The 25,906-nt window shown below is 37.5% G+C and overlaps 1 protein-coding gene across 1 annotated transcript in view; it reads right to left on the bottom strand.

The window, feature by feature from the left end:
- The window catches only part of EPDR1 (ependymin related 1), a 33,371-nt gene that overhangs the window by 915 nt on the left and 6,550 nt on the right, over positions 1–25,906 (bottom strand). Inside the window, 1 exon segment of the mRNA XM_012804354.2 lies at positions 1,023–1,231. Within this exon segment, the coding sequence (XP_012659808.2) occupies positions 1,023–1,231 (209 nt within the window).

Raw genomic sequence — 25,906 nt, 5'->3', positions numbered from 1 at the left:
TGAGCTGTGAAGCCACAGCACTCTACCCAGGGGGACAGCTTGAGGCTCTGTCTCAAAAAAAAAAAAAAAAAAGAAAACAAATTAAGAAAGGAAAAAATTGTATTAAAATTGCAATACTCGAAATATACTGATAACAAAAGATGAATATATGTCATTATTTGAGTATCTCTTGAAATTGCAGTGGTCAAATGTGACTTGAGTATTACAACTTTGATACCGTTTTTTCCTTTCTGAGAATATGTATACATTTTTTGGCACCCACTGGATAGATAATGCATTTTATTTATCTGTTTGTCTGCTGAGAGACACTTGGGGTATTTCCACTTTTTGGCTATTGTGAATAATGCTTCGGTGAACACATAAAAATATTTGTTTTAGTCTCTTCACTGAATTCTTTAAAGTATATTATTGGGATGGGGGGAAGTGGGGTTGCTGGGCCACGTGGCAATCCTATGTTTTAAGTTTTTGAGGAACCACCACACTGTGCAGCACAGCATGATGCCTGTGCATGTCACACAGTCCTGGGATGGGCATATTGGCAGCCCAGCTGAGAACAGCTTCATGGGAAAGGAGGATGGTGGGACACTCAGAGTAATGGGAGATTTGATCTCTACAACTTTAGGAAGTGATTGAGATGAAACAAAAAGGAGACACTGATTCATGTTTACCTTACAAAAGGCTGAATAGTATTCCATGGTATAATCATTTGTGCCCTCATGTTAATTTGAAATAAAAATAAATTTAAGAAAAAGAAAAAGGCACCGACCTTAGGGTGATCACAAAGTAAAAACAAGGCTAAGTCTACAACAGCCAGACTAGCAGAAATGTCCAGATGGCATTAGAAAATGGGGGAGGGTGTTTCAAATACTTAGATCCCATTGTCACATAATTAGCAAGGCAACATACCCACCTAATGGGGGCTTTGAACAACTTATAATTTCCCCGAACAACTAACAACTAAGTCTATTATAGATGGACTTTTTTCCCAGGCACAATGTTCAAATCCTTCTTTTCATCCTTACAGGATCTAGCTGACTTTCTGTCGGACCACTCTTGGACAGTGATCTGCTCCTGGGGCCCCCCGATGGAGTACTGGTCTTCAAAGGTGGAGTTCAGAGGAATATCGAGAGGATCCCAGGGTTCCGTCAGGGTGATCTTTGAACACAGTTTGGTGGCTTGTTCAATCTGAAACATCACTCCATCCTTATAGAGCAAAATATATTCAAATAATCTGAAAGACAGGTTAAAAGAAACTAGTTTAGGACTTTATGTTAACTTATTTATTTTATTGAGGCAAAGTCTTACTCTGCTGCCCTAGGCAGAGTGCTGTAGCGTCAGCCTAGCTCACAGCAACCTTAAAGTCCTGGGTTCAAGCAATCCTCCAGCCTCAGCCTCCTCAGTAGCTGGGAGTATAGGCGCCTGCCACAATGCCTGGACAATTTTTCTGTTTTTAATAGAGAAAGAGTTTCACTCTTGCTTAGATTGGTTTTGAACTCCTGACGTCAGGGATCCTCCCACCTCGGCCTCCCAGAGTGCTGGGATTACAAGCATGAGCTTCCTCATCTAACCCCAAACTTTATGTTATTTATAGTTGTCATGTTTTTTTACCAGTAAAAAGGCTAAAGGTCGATGATATAAATTACTTTTAAATTAGAAAAAAATGGCAAAAAATAATTTTGCTTGCAAGGCAATCATTTACATTTAGAAACACACTAAATACATAACTACAGCAGCCCAGGTTATGGATGAGATGGGTGTCTGAGAAGGAATTTAGGTAGGATTGGTATGTAACTCGGGGCCCTAATGAAATTCCTCATGAACAGTGGGCATACAGTAATCATGATGATAACAGTACTATAATGACTTGTGTAGTAATAATAATACAGTGTAATATTGTAACAAGAATAAACTCTTGTACTGTAAGAAGTCACAGAGACTGTTGTGCTTTTTCTTTTAATTCAAACGAACAAAATAAAAACAAACTCATGTTGTCATTAAATAGGAGAAATTTCAGAAACAAACACTAAAGGTTGACACTCACCTTTGTGAGTGTTGCATCACTGCCAGTCTAATAGGGATGTTATCCTTATTGATCTTCTAACCAAGTCAACAGTAACCTTTTCCTCTCAATCATTCATCCACTACGCTGCTTAGTAATGACAGATGCCTTCACTGGAGCAAGCCTTTCACACGTCCCCTTATTCTCACTTTATAAATGTTCCGATAGTAATGGTCAAAATATAATCATGCCATTTAATGGTATAGATACATTCTGAGAAATGCGTTTGTCCTTCTGTGAATGTCCTAGAGTGCACTTCCACAAACCTAGATGGTACCGCCTACTACACACCTGGCCCACAGGTATAGCCTAGCGCTCCTGAGTACAAGCCTGCACTGCATGCAATTGTAACACAGTGTAACGCTGCATAAGCACTTGTGTGTGCAGACATATCTAAACATAGAAAATAAAACATGGAATGAAATATTAAAAAATGACACACTTGCATAGAGCACTTATAGGAGCTTTACTTAAAAGGCACTTACAAGTAAGCGAGAGGAGCTTGCAGGCCTGGAAGTGGCTCTGGGAGAGTCAGTGAGTGAGTGTGGCGTGAACTTGAAGGCCTCAGACCTCACTGCCCACTACTGCGGACTTCATAAACACTGCACACCTGGGCTACATTACATTAATTTTTAAAAAGCTTTCCTCAGTATAAATTAACCTTAGATTTCTGTAACATTTCTACTTTATAATCTTTATTTTTTTTAACTTTCTGACACTTTTATACTAATGCTTAGCTTAAAATACAAGCACATTTGTACAGCTACACAAAAATATTTTCTTTATATACTTACCCTATACGATTTTTCTATTAAAATATATTTTTTACTTTTTAAACATATTGTTAAAAACACTGTCGTCCACCCCTATGTCCCACTGCAAAGAGTTTAGGGGCAACAACAAGGCTTTCTGGAATACTCCTGAAGGACCTTGCTGAGGCTGTTTTATATACAGTTAACTTGCTTTTTTTTTTATAATTATAAGGATGACACTCTAAAATAACAATAAAAACTGTGGCATAGTAAATGTATAATCCTGAGAGGTGCCTGTGGCTCAGTGAGTAGGGCACCAGCCCCATATACCGAGGGTGGTGGGTTCAAACCCAGCCCTGGCCAAACTGCAACAACAAAAAGCCGGGTGCTGTGGCTGGCACCTATAGTCCAAGCTACTTGGGAGGCTGAGGCAGGAGAATAGCCTAAGCCCAGGAGTCAGAGGTTGCTGTGAGCTGTGATGCCACAGCACTATACTGAGGGAGACAAAGTGAGATTCTCTTTTAAAAAAAAAAAATATATATATATATAATCTAGTAATTTAGTCATTTATCATCCATATCAAGTGTTAATGTACCAGACATATCAAGTATTAATGTACCAGACATATTGTCTAGTTAGTCTAGCAGCTAGACTTTGATATGTCTGGTAGTATAGTTGGTCTGTTTATACCACAAACACATCATGTGTTGAGCACTGATGTTATGAGGGCTATAACATCACTAGGTAATAAAAATGTTTCAGCTCCATTATAATCTTATGGGGTCACTGTCATATATATTTGTCCAGTATTGGCGAAAATGTTATGATGTCCATTACTGTATTAATAGTAGTAATATAATGCTTTAAGTTTCTATGAGCTAGTTTGGAAATCGAAACATGATTTGATTTTATATATTTAGATATATTCTGCTTATTTCAAAAAATATTTGAAGTAGCTTACAGGGGTAAAAAAAATAATAACCCAGACACATAAACTTTAGAAGTAGGAGTAAATATATTAAGAAAAGTAAGTGTGCATTTTATGCGATGCTACTCAAAAATGGGGCTAACTTCTCACAATATGCATGTAAAGATGCTAGCCCGTTGAAGGAGTCTGGGGCTGGACTGTCCCTGCTTTCTCACAACCGGTTAAGTCCTTGGGACAGGAGGGCCCAAATACTCACTGGTGGAATACACAAACATTAACCCAACTTTTGAACATAGTTCATTTGTATGTATACAGGAATTATTGTCCATACACAAATCCTGTTTTGTGACACTGTTAACATGCGCGGACCACCACAGAACAAGTCATCTTCATTGTCCTTCTCACCATCAATGGCCGGGATGTCATTGCCAGCTTTTGCTGAGACTCCAGTTGTGAGCTCCTCAAACTGCTGCCCTGGAGTATCTGCAGTTGTGTACAAGGTAAGCGGGGGCTTCCTTCTTGACACTAATGCCTCACCTCTCAAGTTCACAGGATTATAGGAGTGTCACACATGACCTCGCCACCCTCACCAGGGTTTATTGGACCAGAGGGGAGACAACAAGTTTCTCTCCCTTAGACATGAGGAATTGCAAGCAAGGTCTACTGGTCAGCCCCTTTATGTGGCTGGACACGTCTTAGTAAATTCAGAAGCCGAGGGGAGCTATTTTCTACCCTGTGAACAGAGAAAGAGTAAAGAATGAAGCAGAGGGAAGCTCAAGTGAACTGAGAGTCCAGCAGATGTTCCCTTGCTGGTCCCTTTCTTTTTGAGGCACTGCTTTGAGCCCCCCACCTCCCACAGTTATGAGCTTCCTTTATTCTAACAAGCCTTCCCCTTCTGGGCTCACAAAGCTGTGTGCTACTCATGACCAGAACTTCTTTCTGACACAGCTGAGGAATCCAGGGCTCCATTCCAAGCCAGCAGTTCTGGGAAGGGCACACCACTGCCCTCTGGGACCAGGGGCCACAGCTGCCTGGCCAGGCACCTGCAGCAGCAGGGGAAGGCACAGCAGGAAAGGAAAGGAAAAGAACTCTGACCGTTTCCGTGGTGCCCCGAGGCCAGCTCTGCCAATGTACAGGAGTACATTTTAATTTTAAAAGGAGAATTCTAGACCTGAAACAATCATTACAAAATGTTAACATTTGTTAACTCTGGGTGGCCTGAACAGTGTCTTTTATGATGTTCTCTGTACTCTGAAAATACTTTTTAGAATGTGGGAATTATCTGATACTGAGGTTATGTTGACTGTGCCTTGAGTAAAACAGAAAATAATAATTTAATGGGAAGCAAAATAGAACCTATAATTCATTTTTCATAATCTCGTGGATATAAATGTGAGTACCATTCCATGACAAATTTTAGAAAGGTAAATTTTAATCATGCTGTAAGGGCTTGTTTGTTTACATGAACGTATTAACAGGTAGGATGTCAGTTTCTCCATCACACAGGATACAGGAGCTGAAGACTGATAGTGACTGAAGGTCAAACCACAGCAATTCACCAAGGTGGAGTTGAAACCTGAGCGTGAGGATACTGTGTGGGTAATAAACCTTGGATCCGAAGGATTAAGAAACTTCAACAGAAACTGGATCCTTGAAGCATGATCAAAACCTGGCTCTGACATAGAGGAAGCTGTGCGGATGGGAGGCACACACTGCACCCCTGGGGTTCAGTCAGGGAATGTGAAGTGCTGGAATCGGTGTGGAAGACAAGCGGGAAGATGAGCCCTGGGTCAACAACAGCAGGCAAACTTCACCCTCCTGCTGGCCAGGCACCAAGCAAAGCACAGTTCCCTGGGAGGGGCAGGCAAGAGTTCCCACAAGGGAAATCAGCTGTGAGCCAGGGTAGGCTGGTCAGGCCAGGCCAAGGGGTCAGAAGGACGAGCTCTCCAAGGCAACCACAATGCAGAGGAGGGCCATGGCTTGCTTGCATTCACCATTGGGGACAAAGGGTTTTTATTACTTTTAACAAAGTTCTCAGCCTGCACTGACAATTTCTGTTGTTTTCTAAAAATTTATTTTTCTAGATATTAGGCTCTACCATCCTCGTGTTTTCTAAAACACTGAAAATCTTCAGAAGTTTTATTCTTCTTAAAAGTTATAAAACTGATAACATATTCAATGTAAAAACAGTTCAATCAAGAAATGGGAAGGAAAGTAAAAATTTCCCAGTAACTCTAACTTACAGAAATAACAACTCTCTGTATGTGTCTATACATGTGTTCTTCTAAGTATATCTCTATGCACATATGGATTTTAATTTTTTTATTTTTTAATTGTGATAAAGTCTACATCACATAAAATTTACCATCTTAAGCATTTTTAATGTACAGTTTAGTGGTATTAAAAACATTCGTATTGCTGTACGTCTGGTCTCCAGGACAGGACTCTTGCAAAACTGAAACTTTATACATGTTAAACAATAACTCCCTCTTCCTCCCTCTCCTCAGCCACTAACAGCCACCACTCTACTTTCTATCTCTAGGGGTTTGATTCCTCTAGGCATCTCATTTAAGTGGAATCATATAATATCTGTCCATTTGTAACTGGTTCATTTTAGTTAATATAATGTCTTCCAAGTTCATCTATGTTGTAGATTGTATCAGAATTTCCTTACTTTAAGGCTGAATCATATTTCATTATATGTATATGCCACATTTTGTTCATCCATTCCTCCACTGATGGACACTTGAATTGTTTCCACCTTTTGTCTATTATGAATAATGCAGCTTTGAACATGGGTGTACAGATATCGTATGGCTTTTCAGTATGTGTACTATACACATTTTATAAAAATGAGTGGATATTATTTCTTTTCTAAGCTGCATTTGTTTTTAAATGAATATGAGTTTATTTATTTTTTATTTTATTTTATTTTATTTTTTTTGCAGTTTTTGGCCAGGGCTGGGTTTGAACCTGCCACCTCTGGCATATGGAGCCAGTGCCCTACTCCTTTGAGCCACAGACACCTCCCTCTAAACTGCATTTTAAATTCAACAATTTGCCCTTTATAGTCTTCTAAGTCAAGAAATAGAGACCTATGAGATCCTTTCTTCTTAATTTGTTATCATAAAATATATTATATACATTCATAAGACTTGAAGAATTAGTACAATGATCACCTTTATATCTACCACCTAGACAATCCAGTTCTTTACATTTTGCCATATTTGCTTTATCTATTTTCTAAATATTTCTTAAAAACAAAGACTTCTTGCAACATGGGCACCATACCATTATTATATCTAGGAAACTAAAATTTATTCCCTAATGCCAGCTAAAATCTGTTGCATAATCAATTGATCTCCAAAATAGATTTTAAACCTGGTTTTTCAAATCATAATCTAATTAAGTTTCAGGCATTATACTTGATTGTGTCTCTACTAAAAATCTGGAACAGTACTCCTATCTTTTTAAATTTAATTTTTGATTAAATCATAACTGTATACATTTGTGGGGTACATAATGATGATTTGATATACAATGTGGAATGCTTAAATCAAACTGATTAACATAACCATCACCTTACTTAATTTTTGTGGTAAGACATTTATAATTTATGCTTAGTTATTTTGAAATATACCCTTGTATTGTGCAATTTAGGTGAAAGCCCATCAAATGCCTTCCCTCCTCCTCCCCATCACCCTCCCCTTCCCTCCTCCCTCCTTTGTCTTGTTAGGCTATATTTGTGTTTTATCATTGGAATGTTTATATATTGGTTTCATAATAGAATTGAATATATTGGATATTTTTTTCCCGTTCTTGAGATACTAAGAATATATGTTCCAGCTCCATCCAGGTAAACAAAAAAGATGTGAAGTCACCATATTTTTATGGCTACAAAGTATTCTATGGTATACATATACCAAAATTTGTTAATTTGTGGGTGCATTGATGGGCATTTAGGCTGCTTCCATGACTTGGCAATTATGAATTTGACTGGAATAAACATTCTGCTGCAAATGTCTTTGTTGTAAAATGATTTTTGTTCTTCTGGATAGATACCTAGTAATGGGATTGTGAGATCAAACGGAAGGTCAACTTTTAGTTCCTAGAGAATTCTCCATACTCTTTTCCAAAAAAGGCTGTATTGGTTGCAATCCCACCAGCAGTGTGAAAATGTTCCCATCCACACCACATCCACATCAATATCTGCAGTTTTGGGACTTTGTGATGTGAGCTAATCTTACTGTGGGCTAATCTTACTGGTGATGTCTCAAAGTTGTTTTGATTTGCATTTCTCTGATGTTTAAAGATTTTGAGCATTTTTAATGTGTTTCTTGTCCATTTGCCTGTCATCTTCAGAGAAGTTTTGGTTCAAGTCTCTTACCCACAAAGAAATGGGGTTGTTTGTTCTTTTCTTATTGATTAATTTGAGTTCTTTGTAGATTCTACTTATCAGACCTTTGTCAGAATCATAACATATTAAATAGGGATTCTTTTGCCCAATGCATGTTTTTGTTAGACTTACCAAAGATCGAATGATGACATCCGGCTGGGTTCATCTCTAGATTCTCTATTCTATTCCATATATCTACATCTCTATTTGTCAGTACCATGCTGTTTTTATGACTATAGATTTGTAGTATAACCTGAATTCTGGTAGTGTGATGACTCCAGATTTGTTTTTATTTTGAAGTATTGTATTGGCTATTTGGGCTTTTTCTGATTCCATATAAAATGAAGTACTATTTTTTCAATTTCCATAAAGTATGACATTGGTGCTTTGTTCAGGATTGCATTAAATCTGTAGATTGTTGTAGTATGGACATTTTAACAATGTTTACTCTTCCCAATAATGAGCATGGTATGTTTTTCCATTTGTTAATATCTTCTGCTATTTCTTTTTTCAGAGTTTCATAGATCTCTTTATAGAGAGCTTTCATCTTCTCTGGCACTACTGTAAAAGGAACAGAATCTTTTATTATATTTTCAGCTTGACTATTGTTAGTATATATAAAAGCTACTGATTTGAAGGTATTGATTTTATATCCCAAGACACTGCTATATTCCTTAATCATTTTTAAGAACTTTATCGTTTAGTCCCTGGGGTTTTCCAGGTATAAAATTATGTCATTTATGAAAATCGAGAGTTTGACCTCTTCCATCACTTTTGAATACCCTAGATATCCTTCTTTTGCCTGATTGCAATGGCTAGGACTTCCAGTACTATGTTGAATAGCAGTGGTGACAATAAACATCCTTGTCTAGTTCCAGATCTGAGAGGAAATGTTTTCAATTTTACTCCATTCAATATGATATTGGTAGTGGGTTTGCTGTAGATGACCTTTATCAGTTTAAGAAATATCCCATCTAGCCTATTTTCCTAAGTATTCTAATCATGAAAGGATGCTGGATATTATCAAAGGCCTTTTCTATATCAATTGATAGAATCGTATGGTCTTTGTTTTTGATTTTATTTATATGGTGTATTATATTTATAGATTTATATGTGTTGAATGAACCTTGGAACCCTGGGATAAAACCAACTTGATCATGATGTACAACTTTTTTGATATGTCACTGAATTCTGTTTGCTGGTATCATGTTGAATATTTTTGTATCGATATTCATTAATGATACTGGTCTGTAACTTTCTTTCTTTGTTGGGTCCTTTCCTGGATTGGGGATCAAGGTGATACTTACTTCGTAGAATGTGTTGGGAGGATTCCTTCCTTTACTATGTTTTGGAAAAGGTTATGCAATATAGGTACTAGTTCCTCTTGAAGGTTTGGTAAAATTCTGATGTGAAACAATCTGGTCCTGGGCTTTTTTTTAGGGTGGGGGGGTAGATTTTGTATAGTTGATGCTATTTCAGTGCTTGATATAGGTCGATTCAAAATTTCTAGTTCTTTCTGGTTGAGTCTGGGAAGGTGATGTGTTTCCAGTTATTGGTCCATTTCCTCTACATTTTCATATTTCTGAGTATAGAGTTTTTTTGTAGTAATCATTGAGGATTTTTTTTTTAAATTTCTGTGGTATCTGTTATTTCCCATTTATTGTTTCTGTTGAAGTTATTAGATATGTTACTTTTTTGTTTCTCGTTAGTCTAGCCAGAGGTTTATTAATTTTATTAATCATTTCAAAGACAGAGCTTTTTGATCTTCCAAATGATTCTTTTGTTTTCAATTCCATTTAATTCTGCTCTAATTTTGGTTATTTCCTTTCTTTTGCTGGGTTTGCAGTTGGATTGATCTCCCTTTTCCAGTTGCTTAAGATGGTCTACTAGGTTACTGACTTGTTCTCTTTCTGATTTCTTGATGAAGGCTTCTAATGCTATAAATTTCCCTCTAAGGACTGCCTTTGCAGTAGTATCCCATAGGTTTTGATAGCTTGTGTCTTCATCATAATTTTGTTCCAAAAATCTTATTATTACCTTCTTAATCTCATATTTGACCTCACTATCATTCAACCTAAGATTATTTGGTTTCCATGAGTTTGTTTGAGAATGAAGACTTCTGTTGCTGTTGAGTTCAATTTTTATTCCATGATGGTCCAGGAAGTTACCAGGAAAAATATCTATTCTTTTAAATTTGTTGAAGTTAGATTTGTGTTCTAAGATATGATCAGTTTTAAAGGAGGATCTGTGGGCTGTGAGTAGAATGTGTATCTAGTTTTATTAGAATGAAATGTTCTGTAAATGTCTGTCAAGTTGATTTGTTCTAGGATAAAGTTTAAGTATAATATTTCTTTGTTTAGTTTCTTTCCTTCTTTCTTTCTTTCTTTTCTTTTCTTTCTTCTCTTTTCTTTTCTTTTCTTTTCTTTTTGAGACAGTCTCACTGTGTCACCCTTGGTAGAGTGCTGTGGACTCACAGCAACCTCAAACTCTTCAACTTAAGTGACTCTCTTGCCTCAGCCTTCCAAGTAGCTGGGACTACAGGTGTCTGCCACAATGCCAGGCTATTTTTTTGTTGTAGTTGTCATTGTTGTTTAGTAGGCCTGGGACAGGTTCAAATCCACCAGCCCCAGTATATGTGCCAGTGCCCTAACCACTGAGTTATGAGTACCTGGCCTGTTTAGTTTCTTCTTGGAGGATCTATCCAGACCTACCAAAGGGGCATTGAAATCCTCCAGTGTTATAGTGCAGGAAGATAACATGTTGTTCAGATCAATTGGGGTTTGTTTTATAAATTGAGGAGCAATCAGGTAGGGTGCATAAATGTTAATTACTGAAATCTCTTCATGTTGAATGTTTCCCTTGACAAATATGTAGTTCCCATCCTTGTCTTTCCTTATTTAGTTGGTTTAAATCCAGTTATATCTTCCAATAAGATTGCAACCTCTGATTTTTTCTGATTTCCATTCCTGTAGTTAGATGTCTGTCCCTTCACCCTGAGTCTTGTTTTATCCTTTAAGGTAAGATGAGTCTCTGATAGATACCTGGCCTGAGTTTTTGTGTCCAGCCAACCAACCTATTCCTCTTTGGAGGAGAATTTAAGCCATTTACATTAATTGAGAGAACTGATAGATATGGTAGTGTTTTAGCTTCCCACTATTCATGCTGCTAACTTTGATTATCAAGTAATGTGGGGATACCAGATGTTTCTGTTATAAATGTGTTTCCTTTTTTAATTAGCAAGCAATTTGTGAGTGATAACCTTGTCATTCTGGAAATACCCTATTACCTAATAATTGTCACCTAGTGGTTTCACGTAAAATCATATCCTAAATCCATGACTTCACTGGAAGATGGTGTAATAATAGCAATGGTATACCAATTATATCTATCTATCTATCTTAACCTATTGAGTGCCACTTTGGACTCATGGATTTTTATTTATTTAGCATATGACAAACCATTAACAATATTTTTTAAATGCTCAATTGTCCCAAGTTTGGGACCAGATACTTTCCTGCTAGTGGCTATGGCTTTGGGCATAACCTCATTCATGTTTGAGTGGTTCCTCACTTTTTGTGGCACAACATGTCCCAGACTCACCTTGGACTTTCCTAGCCCCAGATCTGAACTCAGCCATTTCTCTAAGGAATGCTGGTTAAACTTAGTGGGGAAACATCAACCAACATCAAGGCACTAGATATGTTCATAGTTATTGGGATGTCACTGCTTAGAAGGATTTTCTGTATTTTTATTTTTATTTTTATTTCCATTTTTTCTTTTTTTATTAAGTCATAACTGTGTATATAAATACTATCATGGTTATACCTGGAAAACACCAGAGATTCTACTTTTCTGTATTTTTAAAACATCATTAATTCTCATTGATATTTCCAATTTAAATTTAACATTTTAGGTTTTTTCACATGATTTTTTATTTTGTATTTATATATCTTTTCTCTTAAAAATCATGCTTTCTAAAGACATTAGCAAATTTACTTATTTGCTTTATCTTATAATAAATTTGAAATAAAAACTTCCAAACTATTATAAATAATAAAACTGTTGGGTGAAGTTTAAGATTTCATTACAGCTCTTCTAGTCCTTAGAATATATCTCACTAATATTTATTGTCAGCACTGTGTTAAAAGTTCACTTGCAAAAAGCCTCCTGTCTGTGTGGTTATGGTTCCAAATTGATACATCAATTGGTAGGTTTGTTCCAATTCAGGGACTTTATAATTTCCCTCTTTAACTTAATTTTATTATTATTTTTTCCTCACTGCCTCTTTGATTAGGTTCTTAATCAAAATAAACTGGCAAAAGGTATTTCACCTTTATGGAATAAACAAATTTAATAGCCTATGCAGCAGACTTGTTTTTCTCAGTGGTAGATTTCTACTGGCTTCTTGGTATCTGCCACCAAAGGTTCTTCTGCTTCTCTCTCTCTCTCTCTCTCGCTTTCTCTCTCTCTTTTTCTGGTTAATATGAGGGTACATACAGTGAGGTTACATGATTTGCATCTGTATGGTAAAGTCCAAAGTCTGAGTTTCAATTGAGAGCTTCACTCAGGAGGTGCATCATATATCCCTACATTATACCCAATAGATGGAAATTAATGGAGTCCCCTACCTCCTACTGCCTGTTCAAATTTAATTGTGCTTTTTTCTCTCATGTGGACCTAGTTGTTGATCTATTTGCAGTTTAGTACTGAGTACATTGGATACTTGCTTTTCCATTCTTATGATGCTTTACAAAAGAGTATATTCTTCAACTTCATCCAGGTAAACAAAAAAAAAAGGTGCAAAATTTCCATATTTTGTGGCTGAATAGTATTCCATACATATACCATAGCTTATTAATCCATTCATGGGTTGATGGGCACTTGGGTCATTTCCACATCTTTGTGATTGTGAATTGAGCTGCTATAAACTTTTGAGTGCAAATATCCAAAAGGTAAAATTATTTTCTGGGTAAATACCTAGTAATGGGTTGTGGGATCAAATAGCTCTTTGAGGACTTCAAAAAGACTCTACTAATTTGCAATCACACTAATAGTACATAAGTGTTCCCCTCTCCCCACATCCATGCCAGCATCTGAAGCTTCTTAACACCACCAACAGCCTTCTTTATTTTTTTTCCAACCATAGGCTTCTTTCCTGCAATTTCTGTCTCATCTGATTTGGCCTCTAGCACTGCAGCTGTCTTATCCACCCACAGTTTGTCGTTCCTAGTCTGGTGAAGAATGGTGTTCTGGTATGTGGTCTTTGTGTATGGGTTTAGCTTCAACATGAATCTCATATTTTTCAGGGGATTCCTCTTTAGAACTGGGATGAATCTTCTTGCATGATGCATGATGAGCTCTGAGTTTCTGGGCTTTTCATGATTCTGTTAAGATCTGTATTGATCACCTTGTGCATTAGAAGGTTGTAATTACTCCTGAGGGAAACAACTTTACTCCAAGTGCCATATAGTGCATTTAATTTCTGAAGAGCACTTTCAGTCCAAATGCAGAAACATCCCAAATGCCAACCAGGAGTTTCTGAGGCCCTTTAATGGTGCACAGTCTACTGTGCTGAACATAATTATGGTTTCTCATTATGCCCTTGCTAACTTTACTTCACTGAGAGGCATAGACCTTTCCAGGCCTTAAGCTTCCTAAGAAGCAAAGCAACCTCCCTGGTCTTTGCGTAGGCTTTAACTTTGTCTTCAATCAACAAAGGAAGCTTAGGAACTTCCTCAACACGATGACCTATAGGCATGACCAACCCTGGAAAGGCCAATGCAGCCAGAGCAGAGAAGATTAAACAAAGCTTTTGGGTTGTGTTGACTCTGTGGTGCCAATAGTGCTGGGGTTTTAGTTGGTACAAACATGTAGCCTCCGGGACACAAATTTCTGGCTGGCCAGCCAGCTCAGGGAATTCACACCACAGCTCTGCCAGTACTCTAAAACTCAGACTAATCTGACAACCTGCTGATTTACTGACAGCATAGGGCCATCTGTTGTTTTTGCACAAGTTGATGTGATCAAAGTTCATAATATCTTATTAAATGGGAGTCCTGAATACAGCAGGAAAAGTGACATTTTTGGCAGGTGATTCCCCCTTTTCAGAGCACACCAGTTATCAGTGTTGCAGCATAAGCCATGGTGGGGAGAGGAGAAGTCCACACCCCCAACAGTTTAGCAGCTCCTACAGTAAAGTGGATTTAATTTTACTATTCAAATATATAAAAATGTTTATGTTTCAAAATTTAAAATTATATAAAAGGGCACACTGAAGGAAGTCTCCCTTCCATACCTGTCTCCTCTCCCCATTCCTTGTGGTCCTCCAGTAACACTTTTCACCTGCTTCAATTTTATTTTTCATTCATGTCTTTTGACAAAAATAAGCAAACACATACATAAATTCTATTTCCCCCTCTTCTTTAGGGAAAGGTAGCATGCACTACACACTTTTCTATACTTTGCTTTCTCCACTCTCCATTAATACATAGAAATTGTTGTTATTCTTTTTTATGGCTACATAATAGTTTAGTATGTAAATGCTATCGTTTATTCATCTACTCTGCTGATAAACAGTGGGTTGTTTCCATTCCTTTTGTATTAAGAAAAATACCATAGTGAGTAATCCTGTGCTTGTGTTATTTTGGATATACATATTTAAGGTAAGTTACTAGATGTGGAATTGCAAGTATTAGATCAAAAAGTAAAAGCTTTTGTGATTTTGTTAAATATTACCAGATTTCTCTCCTTAACCTTATACTATTTTGCACTCACATAGCAATACACGACAGTGCCCCCTTTTTTAAATAGTCTTGCCAACAGAGCATGTTATCCAACTTGAACTTGTGGTTGTTTTCTAAGTAAGACATGGTATCTAACTATTGGGTTGTTTAAAGAACTTTTTTTTCTTTATAATGTCCATGTAATAGATTGCATAAACCTAAAGTGTAAAGCTTGAGAAATTTTACAAAATGAACAATCTGGTAGACCCCTTCACATTCCTCCCCTCATCCAGTTATTACTTTTCCAAAGAGTGATATAGTTTTAATTTGCCTTCACTCAGTATAGTTGGCTGAGCAAATTTTCATATATTTAAGCACCATCTAACTGTATTCTTCTGTGAACTGACTGTCATTTATCTGCACATCAGATTTTTGTTTTTCCTTCCCAATTCTATACAACTCATTAATTACTTAGCCTTTTGTAGCTGATAAAAGCTAAAGATAGTTTTTCTCTGCTATTTATTGAAATTAATTTTTTCCTACAGTGCAAAGCATTTTACATTTTTAAAAATTTTACACTTTTTTAAAAGTCAAATTTCTTTTATTGTTTCTGGAATTTGTCATCCTTAGAAAAATTTTTCCTACTCTCATGTTATAAAGGAATGTACCTACGTTTTTTAATATCCTAATGTGGTTTTATTTTGTTTACATTTAAATCTTTAACCTAGTTGGAGTTTATTTTTATGCATGAGTGTGAGATATGGATTCAACTTTATCTTTTCCCAGTTGATATGAAACCATCAATTACAAAGTACACGTTGCAGTGCCCAGTGGCATTCGTCTTTATTTGTTTGTTTTGTTTGTTTGTTTTTGAGGTTTTTGGCTGGGGCTGGGTTTGAACCCACCACCTCTGGCACATGGGGCCGGCGCCCTACTCCTTTGACCCACAGGCGGTGCCGCAGCATTCACCTTTATAATCTCAGATAATTGGGAGGCTGTGGTAGGAGAATTGGTTGAACCAGAGACCATCCTTGGAAAACAGCAAGACTACTTCTCATTATAGGAAAAAAAAAAATCCTTCTTTCACCAGTGATTTGAGATGGCACATTTATCACATACCTAATTTCCAGATGTATGGGGATCTATTTAAGGGGTATTTTAGTCCCTTGAATTTTTTGAATTCCCTATTCATACACAAGTATCACACTGATGTAATTACGGAGACTTAATAGTGTTTCAATATCTGGTCAAATTTACTGGTCCTCCCAGTGTTTCTTTTTCTAGAGTTTTCCTAGCTATTTCCTTTGAAATTTAGAAACAACTACTTAGCAAAAAAAAAAAAAAAAAAATGTTTTTGGCATTTTTACCAGGATTGAACTAAATTTACATATTAACATAGGAAGAATTAATATCTAATGATATTGAGTTATCCTATTGTTACCTCCCCCCCAAATCTGTTCTTTCTTTTCAAATCTCATTTCATGTCTTTTTGTAAATGTCTCAGGAATGTTTAAAATTTTGCCTATACATGGGTGGTGCCTGTGGCTCAAAGGAGTAGGGCACCAGCCCCATATACCAGAGGTGGTGGTTTGAAACCCAGCCCCAGCCAAAAAATTGCAAAAAAACCAAAAAAAAAAATTGCCTATACAGATTTTTCACATTTCCTTTAAATTTATTCATAGTTTATCTTTTCTTTTTGCCATTTGTAAAAAAAAGAGAATGTCTCTCCCATTATCTGTTATAATTTCTAGCATGTTATCATTTGTATATTTGAAGACTATCGATTTTTCATGTTAATTTCATATGTGACCACATAATTGCATTCTCTTAGTGTTTAAATTAGTTTTATTTTTAGATCTTTTGTGTTTTCCAGGTATATTATATCCTTATAATTGACAGAGATAGCTTTTAACTCTTCTAATTTTCAAGTTTCTATCTATGTTCTCTTCTCTGATTATACTGGGCAATAAATTTAGCACAATATTAAATAGAATGAAGGTAATTGGTATCCTTGTCTTCTTGAGCTTAATGAAAAGGGGATATGATTTCAACATTAAGTAAATTAAAATCTATGCATATTTTATCAAATTAAGGAAGCACACATCTGTTCCTATTAAATCCTTTATATTAGGATGGTTTGTTAAATTTTCTCAATTGTCTTTCTGGAAGACTAAGGATATGATCACAGGATTATTTTTGTACATGTTGATGGAGTTCCTAAAATTGAACCATCCTTGAATTGCTGGAATAAACCTCACTTGACCATAATGTGTAATTCTTTTACTGTGCTGTTAGACTCAGTTTGCAGTTTAGGAATTTGTACTCAATTGATTACATCAATACTCATAGTAAGTATTTTGTAGGATGCTACATAAGTATATTTTATAAGATACTACTGTTTTCCAAAACACTACACTAGAATTTCTTACTCGATGTGGAGCTTTATTAATTTCTTTGCATTAGAGAAGGTACTAAAAGTTTACCTTAATAAAAAAAGGAAGAAGAAAACCTTTCTGTTTATTTTCCTATTTCATCATAAGGTTTGCAGACAACATGAAAGGCATTATTAAAATCAATTTAGGTCAAGGAATCAAAGTTCCCAGCTTTCTACTGATGAGCTATATGATCATAATTTTAATCTTCCTATTTCTCACATATAAAGGCAGACCAAAATTTTGAAGTTTTTAGTAAGCACTAGTATGAAGATAATTTAATTTGAGGTAATGGATATATAAAATGGTTATACAAATGCAAGACATCATAGACATGGAAGGAAAATCTGATCATATTTGTGTTTACCATCATCAGTTAACATTTAACAAGGAAACAAGTTGTTTAACTTATAGAAATAAGATTTGATCTACTATGTAAGAAAGAGGGCTAATACATTCAGGTGGGATAGAAAGATAAAGGTGAGAACATTATCACATGCTATGGTGGACCCGTTCATAGAGGATTCAGCAGGTATTTCCACTCCTTCTCCCTTGACCACCTCTCAATACAAAAGCTGAGAAAGTCAGATGAAGTCATTACTCCATATCTGCAGGGTACTGGTTCCAGAGCTCTGCAGATACCAAAATCTACAGATGGTCAAGACCCTTAGATAAAATGGCATAGTAATTACACATAACCTATGCACATCCTTCTGTCCACTTTAAATCATGTCTAGATTACCTTAATACATAATGTAGTTACATTGTAAATAGTTGATATATTATACTGTTTTTATTGTTGTATTGTAACTTTCAGAAAATATTTTTCATATATGGTTGGTTGAATCCACAGATGTAAAACCTGTGGATAAGGAGAGTCAGCTATACACATTTTTCTTAGTCTCCCTCAACCTTCCTAATGCCATGACCCTTTAATACAGTTCCTCATGTTGTGCTGACCCCTAACCATAAAATTTTTGTTGCTAAAGAATTCTAAATTATTTTTGTTGCTAAATAATTTGGTGCATTAGGAAGGTTGAGAACCCCTGGTCTAGAGGTATAAATGGTTATGGTCTTAGAGATATAGAGGAAAATATTTAGGAAGAGTCCTCTGGAGATTTCTCCTCTCAAAAAAGGCAATCCCTGTTCCACACCACTTTCTTCACTTCTGGTCTTTGAATATAGCTGGGTAAGGACATAATGCTTGGAACACAGATAGTCATCTTCAAACCATGAGGCAACAATTCAGCATGCAATCTTGCAACTGTCAACCATATTCTAGGAACAGTAGAATAAATGGTTAAAGACAAGCCTGGGGCCTTGATGAAACTGTATGGTCAAACCTAGGAACAGGTATAAGAAAAATTCTGGAGTAAATAACAAATAACCTATAGTTCAAGTAATTCTCAGGTAGATTTTATGATCCCTATAGCTGTAACTATCTTTAATGAAATACATAAAAACCACTGCTAATATATTATCTACTTTATTCCTTACAATAACCCCATGAGAGTCTTCCTGTTCAGAATAAAGAGGGCCCACGGAGGCTAATACTAGACCTCAAAACAACAAAGCTTGGTTTGGGTATAGATCAACATGACCAGCTACTTACAGCCTTAGTGGTCAAAAGGCACTTGTTTTTCTGTTCTGATTTAGAATAGTCAGGAAAAAAGGAAAACATCTAAGGCAGAGGTTAAATATTGGCAAATTCAGCTGGCTGAACATGTTATTAGCATTTTTATTTTTTTAACAAATGAGAAACTATGATGCTCAGAGCATAACTTAGTAGTAAATTATGGGGCCAGGACTGGATCCAAGGTCTGATCTCCTACCAAACTCATTCTAATTCTCTAATACCAAGCCTCTTCCCTCTCTCCATGGGGGGAAGGAGAGATTCTTCTCATCCATGTAGAGCTTCTTGGCCATATGAGACATATTGAATTACAGAAAAGGGAGTGGACAAATATTATATTGTGATTACAAAAGGACTTAGGCTTTTATGGGAGAAACTGGACAAACTTTGATTTTGTTTAATATGCAATATAATAGATTAGTAATGCATGCCGGCCTTCTGACTCTCAGTAGGAAGAATTGAGTTGCAGCCACTTGCCATGCTGGCATATACTAAGTTTGAGTTACACCCTAAAGTAACTATGAGACACAAAAAATAATTTCAAAGTTGTTGTGTCAGACCCAAACTCATTGTGCACATTGCTGCTAATGACACATAATAAATTACTTAAGAAGGCAACCCAAAGAAAAGTAAAATCAAAGAGTAATCAAAGAATAACAATAGTAATTTAGGAGCTGTAAGGTGATGGGCTTTTATTGCTCGGATACCAGCTCAAATGATGAAAAGAGTGCTTGAGAAATTGAAGAGTTCTTTTCCCCCAATATATATCTGGATGAATATTAACAATGTGTAGGCATATAGTCTTTCATCTGATGAGTAGTAATAAAAACACTTGTCATGAGACCAGAGTTCAGGCTGACTTTTTTTTCACTCCCTCTAAGAAAAACAGCCCTTTAGTATCTATGTTGCCTTGCTGAATGGTGGCTTCCAGAATGATGATGTAACAGGAGGGTCTAGGGTAGGTAGGAAGGGGAGTGCATAGTCAGCATGATGTTTTTCAGAAGAAATGTATCAGTTACCACCATGTTAGCATATAAACTTAATATGAACTTACACACCCCCTTCCAACTAACATGCACAAAATTCTAAAGCATAAGTCTTTTTTTTTTTTTTTGAGACAGAATCTCACTCTCTTGCTCAGGCTAGAGTGCCATAACATAAGCCTAGCTCACAGCAACCTCACACTTCAGGGTTCAAGTGATCCTTCTGCCTCAGCCTTCTGAGTAGCTGGAATTATAGGCACCTGTTACCATTGTAAAACAATGTAAAATCAAGCTTGTTTTCCTTTCTTCTTTTTTTCTTTTTTTTAATAGAGACAAGGTCTTGCTCTTGCTCAGGCTGGTCTCAAACTCCTGAGCTCAACCAGTCCTTTCACCTCCAGCCTCCCAGACTGCGAGGATTGCAAGCATGAACCACTACATCTGACTCCCTTATTTTCTATTTCCACTGAGATTTAGGATAGACTGTGTTTATAATTAAAAGGAATAATGCATGACCACAAGGATAGCTTTTGATGAAAAGCATGATTATTAAGCTAAAAAAATATATAGTGGAGGCAGTGTAAAGCAGAAGTGGTGATGTAGCAGGTAGTATTCTAGAACTCAGGAAAAAAGTGATGAAATGATTTTAAAGGTTAAAAATTTAAAAAAAAAAAATAAGAAATTTGGAGGACAGATGTAAGAGAACCAAAACATACAACCAGAAAGAGATTATGCAAGGAACAAAAGAAAGGAAAATGTAAAAATGTATCAAACCTATAAAAAGAGCATATGAAAATTTCCCTAGAGACAGACATAGCATGGAGATAGTAATAAAGTTCAACAATAGTGGAAATAACCTATATAAACTTGGGCAGAAAAAGAAAATTATTAAAACTAAACCAAAATTAGTTGAATACAAGACTTCTCTTCTAGAACTCTAAATGCCATAAAAATGTATAAGTAAAAAGACTATTTTTATTCAAATTGTGTACAACTGAGTAAAAAAAAAATCATTTAAACAACAGTAAATGGATATTCTCAGATATTCAAAGTCTCCGAAGGTATATAACCCAGTACCTTCTCTGAAGAAAAATAACTGAGTTAAGTTCTCTAGCTGACTGAAACACGAATCGCAATAAAGGATTCAGGCAAACAAAATTTGTATGAAAGAATTTGTGAACAATAAAAAGAGTAAAAATGGCTCTTTTTTTTTTTTTAACAGAAGACCTTGTGGCCAATCTCCTTAGAATTTTGTACAGGTACATATATAATGAAAATTTTGCTGTGTTTTACTAAGCCCAGAAATTGACCTTTTAGAGGCTTGACTCAGCATGATGAAAGAAGGAAAGACTAAAAACCACCAAAAAGCTTTAAATTCTCTGCAACACACAATGTGGGACCTAAGAAAGTACTTGTCCTATACAAAAGGAACTGTTTTCTGATGTCAAAGAAGCTTCATCTTCTATCTTCTGAAGGAGAGTGGAGATCCTCTGGGGCTCCATGGATAAGCCAGGCTGTGCCTAGAGTGGGGCCGGGAGGAGAAGACCGACTGTGTAGAGCTTGAGACAAAAGGGACAGGTGGGTGGCTCAGCTGTGAGACAGAGGACTCCCATATTCATAGGAAACACTGAAACCAAGACAGAACACAGCACTGGTGTGGCATTTCAATGGCTATGAACCCTGGGGTTCCCCACATCCTTCATGCACTGGTCCACTGCCTATTTCTCCTGAAATGGGAGCTTCCATCCTCTCATGCTTTCTCTACATTTCTTGCTTCCATTGCCCCTTTGCAACCAAGTCCTTCTGCCAATTGTTCTCCTGGGGTCATGAACCAGCTCAGATAGTTCCAGGGTGGCCTGGGCATCTTCCTTGGAGGCAAGCCTGCCTTTCTCAGCCTGAGTGTCCTGATTCATCAGGATTTTTGTGAATCCTGATTCATCTGAATCTTTGTGAGACATTTTGGTAGCCTTTTGTGAAGGGTCAAGATTCTAGAAGATCCAACAGGTGTTTCAGTAAGAGACCTGAAAGGAGTGTTTTAGGCTTACCAACCTTCCCTGTAAGTATTTCAAGCAACCTGGGGGGGGGGGGCTTGCGATCTCCATGGCTGCTCCCACATGCCAGACTAACTAGTCTGGGGGTTCACGAGGCCACATATACTCCTCGTAAGTTATACTTCTCTTGTACCTGACAAAGCTACATCAGGGGAGGAAATGAGTGTCCCTTGGCCCTGTGCCACCAGCTTCCCATCTGCTAAGATTTTCTGGTGACTTCTGAGATGCTCCAGAGCAGTGCCTTCTCTGTGGTGGTGGGTGGTGGTGGCTTTGGTTCCTGTCTAGGGTCAAGGTTCTGACTCTCATTCACTGGCAAAGGTCACACTCTAGGGCTCTTCCAGAAGATCTAACTTTAGCCACAAAAAAAGCAGCCTTCTGTGAACAGTCAAGATTCATCCAACCCACTGGCCTTTTGATCCAGGGAAAACTGCCTTCTTCTTTTCGGGAGCCATTTGTCCTAAGTTTCTCTTTTCTCTGGAGGACCTGAGGGTGATGTAGGCACCCAGATAAGGATCTGATTCTTCTTCTTTAGGCCTCAGGGTTCAAAGAGTCACTGCTTCTAACAAGTTACTGGTGCTTAGGAAACCTTCCTGCCCATACTGGGAGAAATACTCCAAAACTGAGACTGGGAATCAAGAAAGACAGCAAGGACAGATTTTGATGAGAAAACAGCTGGGGAATAGCCCCTGGAGGAAAGGAACCTAGGGAATCCATTCTCTAGAGTCTATGGTATACCCTCCTAGGAGGGCTCCAAGGAGATGTGATTTCAATGTCAAAAATCAGTCTTAACAAAAGATATTAATAATGTAAAATATGAATGAATAATGAACCATGAAACCACTACATAAAGCCATGGAGTTATTGTTTAAAACATTTAATTATGTGGGGAAAAAGAAAAACTATATGTGATTAGACAATTAAGTTTGTGAACTCATTCTAGAAAAAGTGTTCCATACCTCATTGCTGAATATCACTACAGTTGCCTTCAAAGTACTCCCCTTGGGAAGCTATGCACCAATGCCAGGGCCTAGTCCACTCTTCAAAGCAATTTTTCTAGGATAGGATGAGTTCATGAACTTAATTGTTGTACCTCATACAAGGACAGCTCTGATGGTCACTGCAGGAAAAAACTTTACAAAGTTTCTTTGAAGCGTAAACTAGGATCAGGCATTGGCGTGTAGCTTTCCCAAAGGGATTATGTTGAAGGTGACTGGCGCGATATTCAGCAATGAGGTACACAGCACTTCTTCTAGGAAGAGTTTGTGAACTTAATTTTCTGACCTCATATCTATATTTTAGATATCCTTTTACAATGAATATATACATACACACACATAAAATCAGTATTACTGATTCCCTCTCTCACCAATTCAATAAAAATTTAGTCAGGTCTTGTTCTAAGGAAATGAAGCCTAGGAATCTACTTTCCTGGCATCAGAACCCAGTTTCTTTTGTGCAGGACAAATATTTATTTAGGTCCCACTTAGAATGTTGGAAAGAATTTAAAGTGTTCTAAGGTCCCAGAGATACAGCAATAACCTCTGGCCTTTGAGAGCCTTGCGCAGGGGAGGAGGGAACTGCTGTGTGGTGGGTACTGAGAAGGTGGGAGGATTTGTAGTCTCATTTGGGAACAGGCCATGCTTGTTTTGAGGGAAAAGGCTTTCTAGGCAGAGGGAACAGCAGGTACAAGTGCCAAGGGGGTCAGCATGCTCTGGCCGCCTGGCCATGACATCAGAGAAAAGGCGAAGAGGAGATGCAGTCCCCTCAGGGCTTCAGGTCATTAACTTTCAGAGGCAAGCACTGACTCTGACAGAGAGGGAAAGGAACTGGAGTCTTTAGTTTGAACAGCCCCCATTCCTTGGGCTGTATGTTGAGAGCAGACTAAAGAGGGCAAGGGAAGAAGCAAAGGGGGGACCTGTGAGGAGTCTTTACAAAAGCACAGCCAAGAGGCAATAAAGGTTTGTAGCAGAATAATGGTGGAGGTGTGATTGGATTCAGTAGATGTGGAAATCGGAGTCAGCAGGATCTGCTTATGGAGTACGTGGTGTCAAGAGAGAGAAATGGAGGACTCCCAGGGTTTTGTGCTGAGCACCTGGAGTTGTAAAGCTTCCTTTAAGACATTTAATTTTTTTTTATTATATTAGCTGAGATATGGAGATACAGAGGTAAGTTTTGTTTGTTTAAGAAATTTAATTTTTTTATATAAAATTAGCTGAGATACGGAGATGCAGAAGGAGTAAGTTGTGTTTGTTCTGTTTTCTGTTTGTTTGTTTCCAGCCGAGGGTTTGGTTTTGGACATGCTGACATTGAGATGGTTGCTACAGACCAAGAGAAGAAGACAACTAAGCAGCTGGATCCTGGAGGGTGGCATGCAGCAGAGACCTCAGGGCTGGACATGTCCAAGTGGGAGTCCTCCTCGTAGAGATGGCATCTCAAGCCAGGACCTGGACAAGGTCACCAAAAGAGTGGCTATGGACAGAATGGCAAGGAGATGGTCAGTCTACCATCAATGGTTCTGAGAAGAGAAGGAAAGCAATGGAGACTGAGAAGGACAGGAATGAAGGATCCAGGAGGATAATGCCGTAACAGCCAGGTGAAGAAAGTGTGTCAGAATGGAGGAAATGACCAGCATAAAGTGAGGTCTGATACAAGATTAGTCGGCTAGTAATATGGAGTTTACTATTCTTGACCAGAGCATTTTCAATAGAGTTGTGGTGACAAAAGTTTGATGTGAGGGCAGAAATTGGAGTTAGATGAGATTTGCTCTAAATGGATGGACAGAATGAGGTTTCTGCTACTCAGATCAAGGGAAGATTTTGTTTTATTTAAAATTGGGCAAAATAAAAGAAATTATAAAGGGGGGAAATAAGAAGATTTTTACGGGAATTGTTGAAATATAAGACTATCATATTTATTCCAGGAAAAACAAACCACTAATTGGTGGAATATTTTCAGATCTTTGGGCACTTTGCCCCTGACCACCATCTTTAGGGTCAGAGTCAAAAAGAAACATCTCAAGGTTACTGGAGACAGTAGAGAGCAGAATGGTGACCACCCCTGGATTCCAATTTTAAATTAGTCTTGCACCCCTCAAGCGTCCTTTCTTTCCTAGGCATATCTTTGCTGACATTTCTTTCCTTCCACTGCCTGCTTCTCCTTTCCTGTCCCACCATCAATCCTCTGAAATTCAAAGTCTATCACATTAAATTTCTTAAAGGAAACTTTGCTTGCTCCCCCCCCTTCCAAAAAACATCTCCTTCTTGAAGAAAAAGTCTCTACTGCAAGTAAGCAAGGTTTACTCTTTGAGGATCAGGAGGCCACTACCCGTCAGAATTCTTGAGCTAATAAAAGAAAATGCTAACCCCAGACATCTGAGATCAAAAGGACAGATTAAAGACCAAAGGGAGAGTCATTCTCCTGAAATTCAGAAAATCCTGATTTCTTAAACTGAAAGCCCAAAGCATGCAAACCCTGGTTTGTGATGAAAGAAATTTCTTGACTGTGTTATACTACTCTGCCTCCCTTAGCCACGCAGATACCTTCTGAGGGGCTGTAATGATACGTTGAGAAACCTGCAAGAAAGCAAATATACATAAAAAACATAATCTGACCTTCCGCTTCCTTCTGCGGAACAATTTGGACTAAAGCCATTAGGTAGGACCATACAAGTTAAGCTCCTACATGGCTGGCCTGTGGTGCAGAGCCCAGGTGGGGTGAGGAGGAAACCCACAGGGGAAAGAGCGCCCCCTGCCATTGGGACTGAATGTTGGGAGGCAGTTTTCTCACCATCTGAGAGGAAAGCAGCAAAAATGAAGAGGAGAAAACTACAATGAACCATATGGTGGTGGATTAGAATCAGAAAGCAGTTTAAATACTTCCAGAGATTGGAACTGGAGGTTTAGAAATATAGATGTAAATTACTATGTGTATATATGTATATGTGTCTGTCTTTG

This window comes from Otolemur garnettii, unplaced genomic scaffold (assembly GCF_000181295.1).
Source record: "Otolemur garnettii isolate 467f Iridium unplaced genomic scaffold, OtoGar3 scaffold00028, whole genome shotgun sequence".
NCBI classification, from domain to species: domain Eukaryota; kingdom Metazoa; phylum Chordata; class Mammalia; order Primates; family Galagidae; genus Otolemur; species Otolemur garnettii.
The sequence above is the reverse complement of the archived record's forward strand: the minus strand, read 5'-3'. Positions and strand labels throughout refer to the sequence as shown.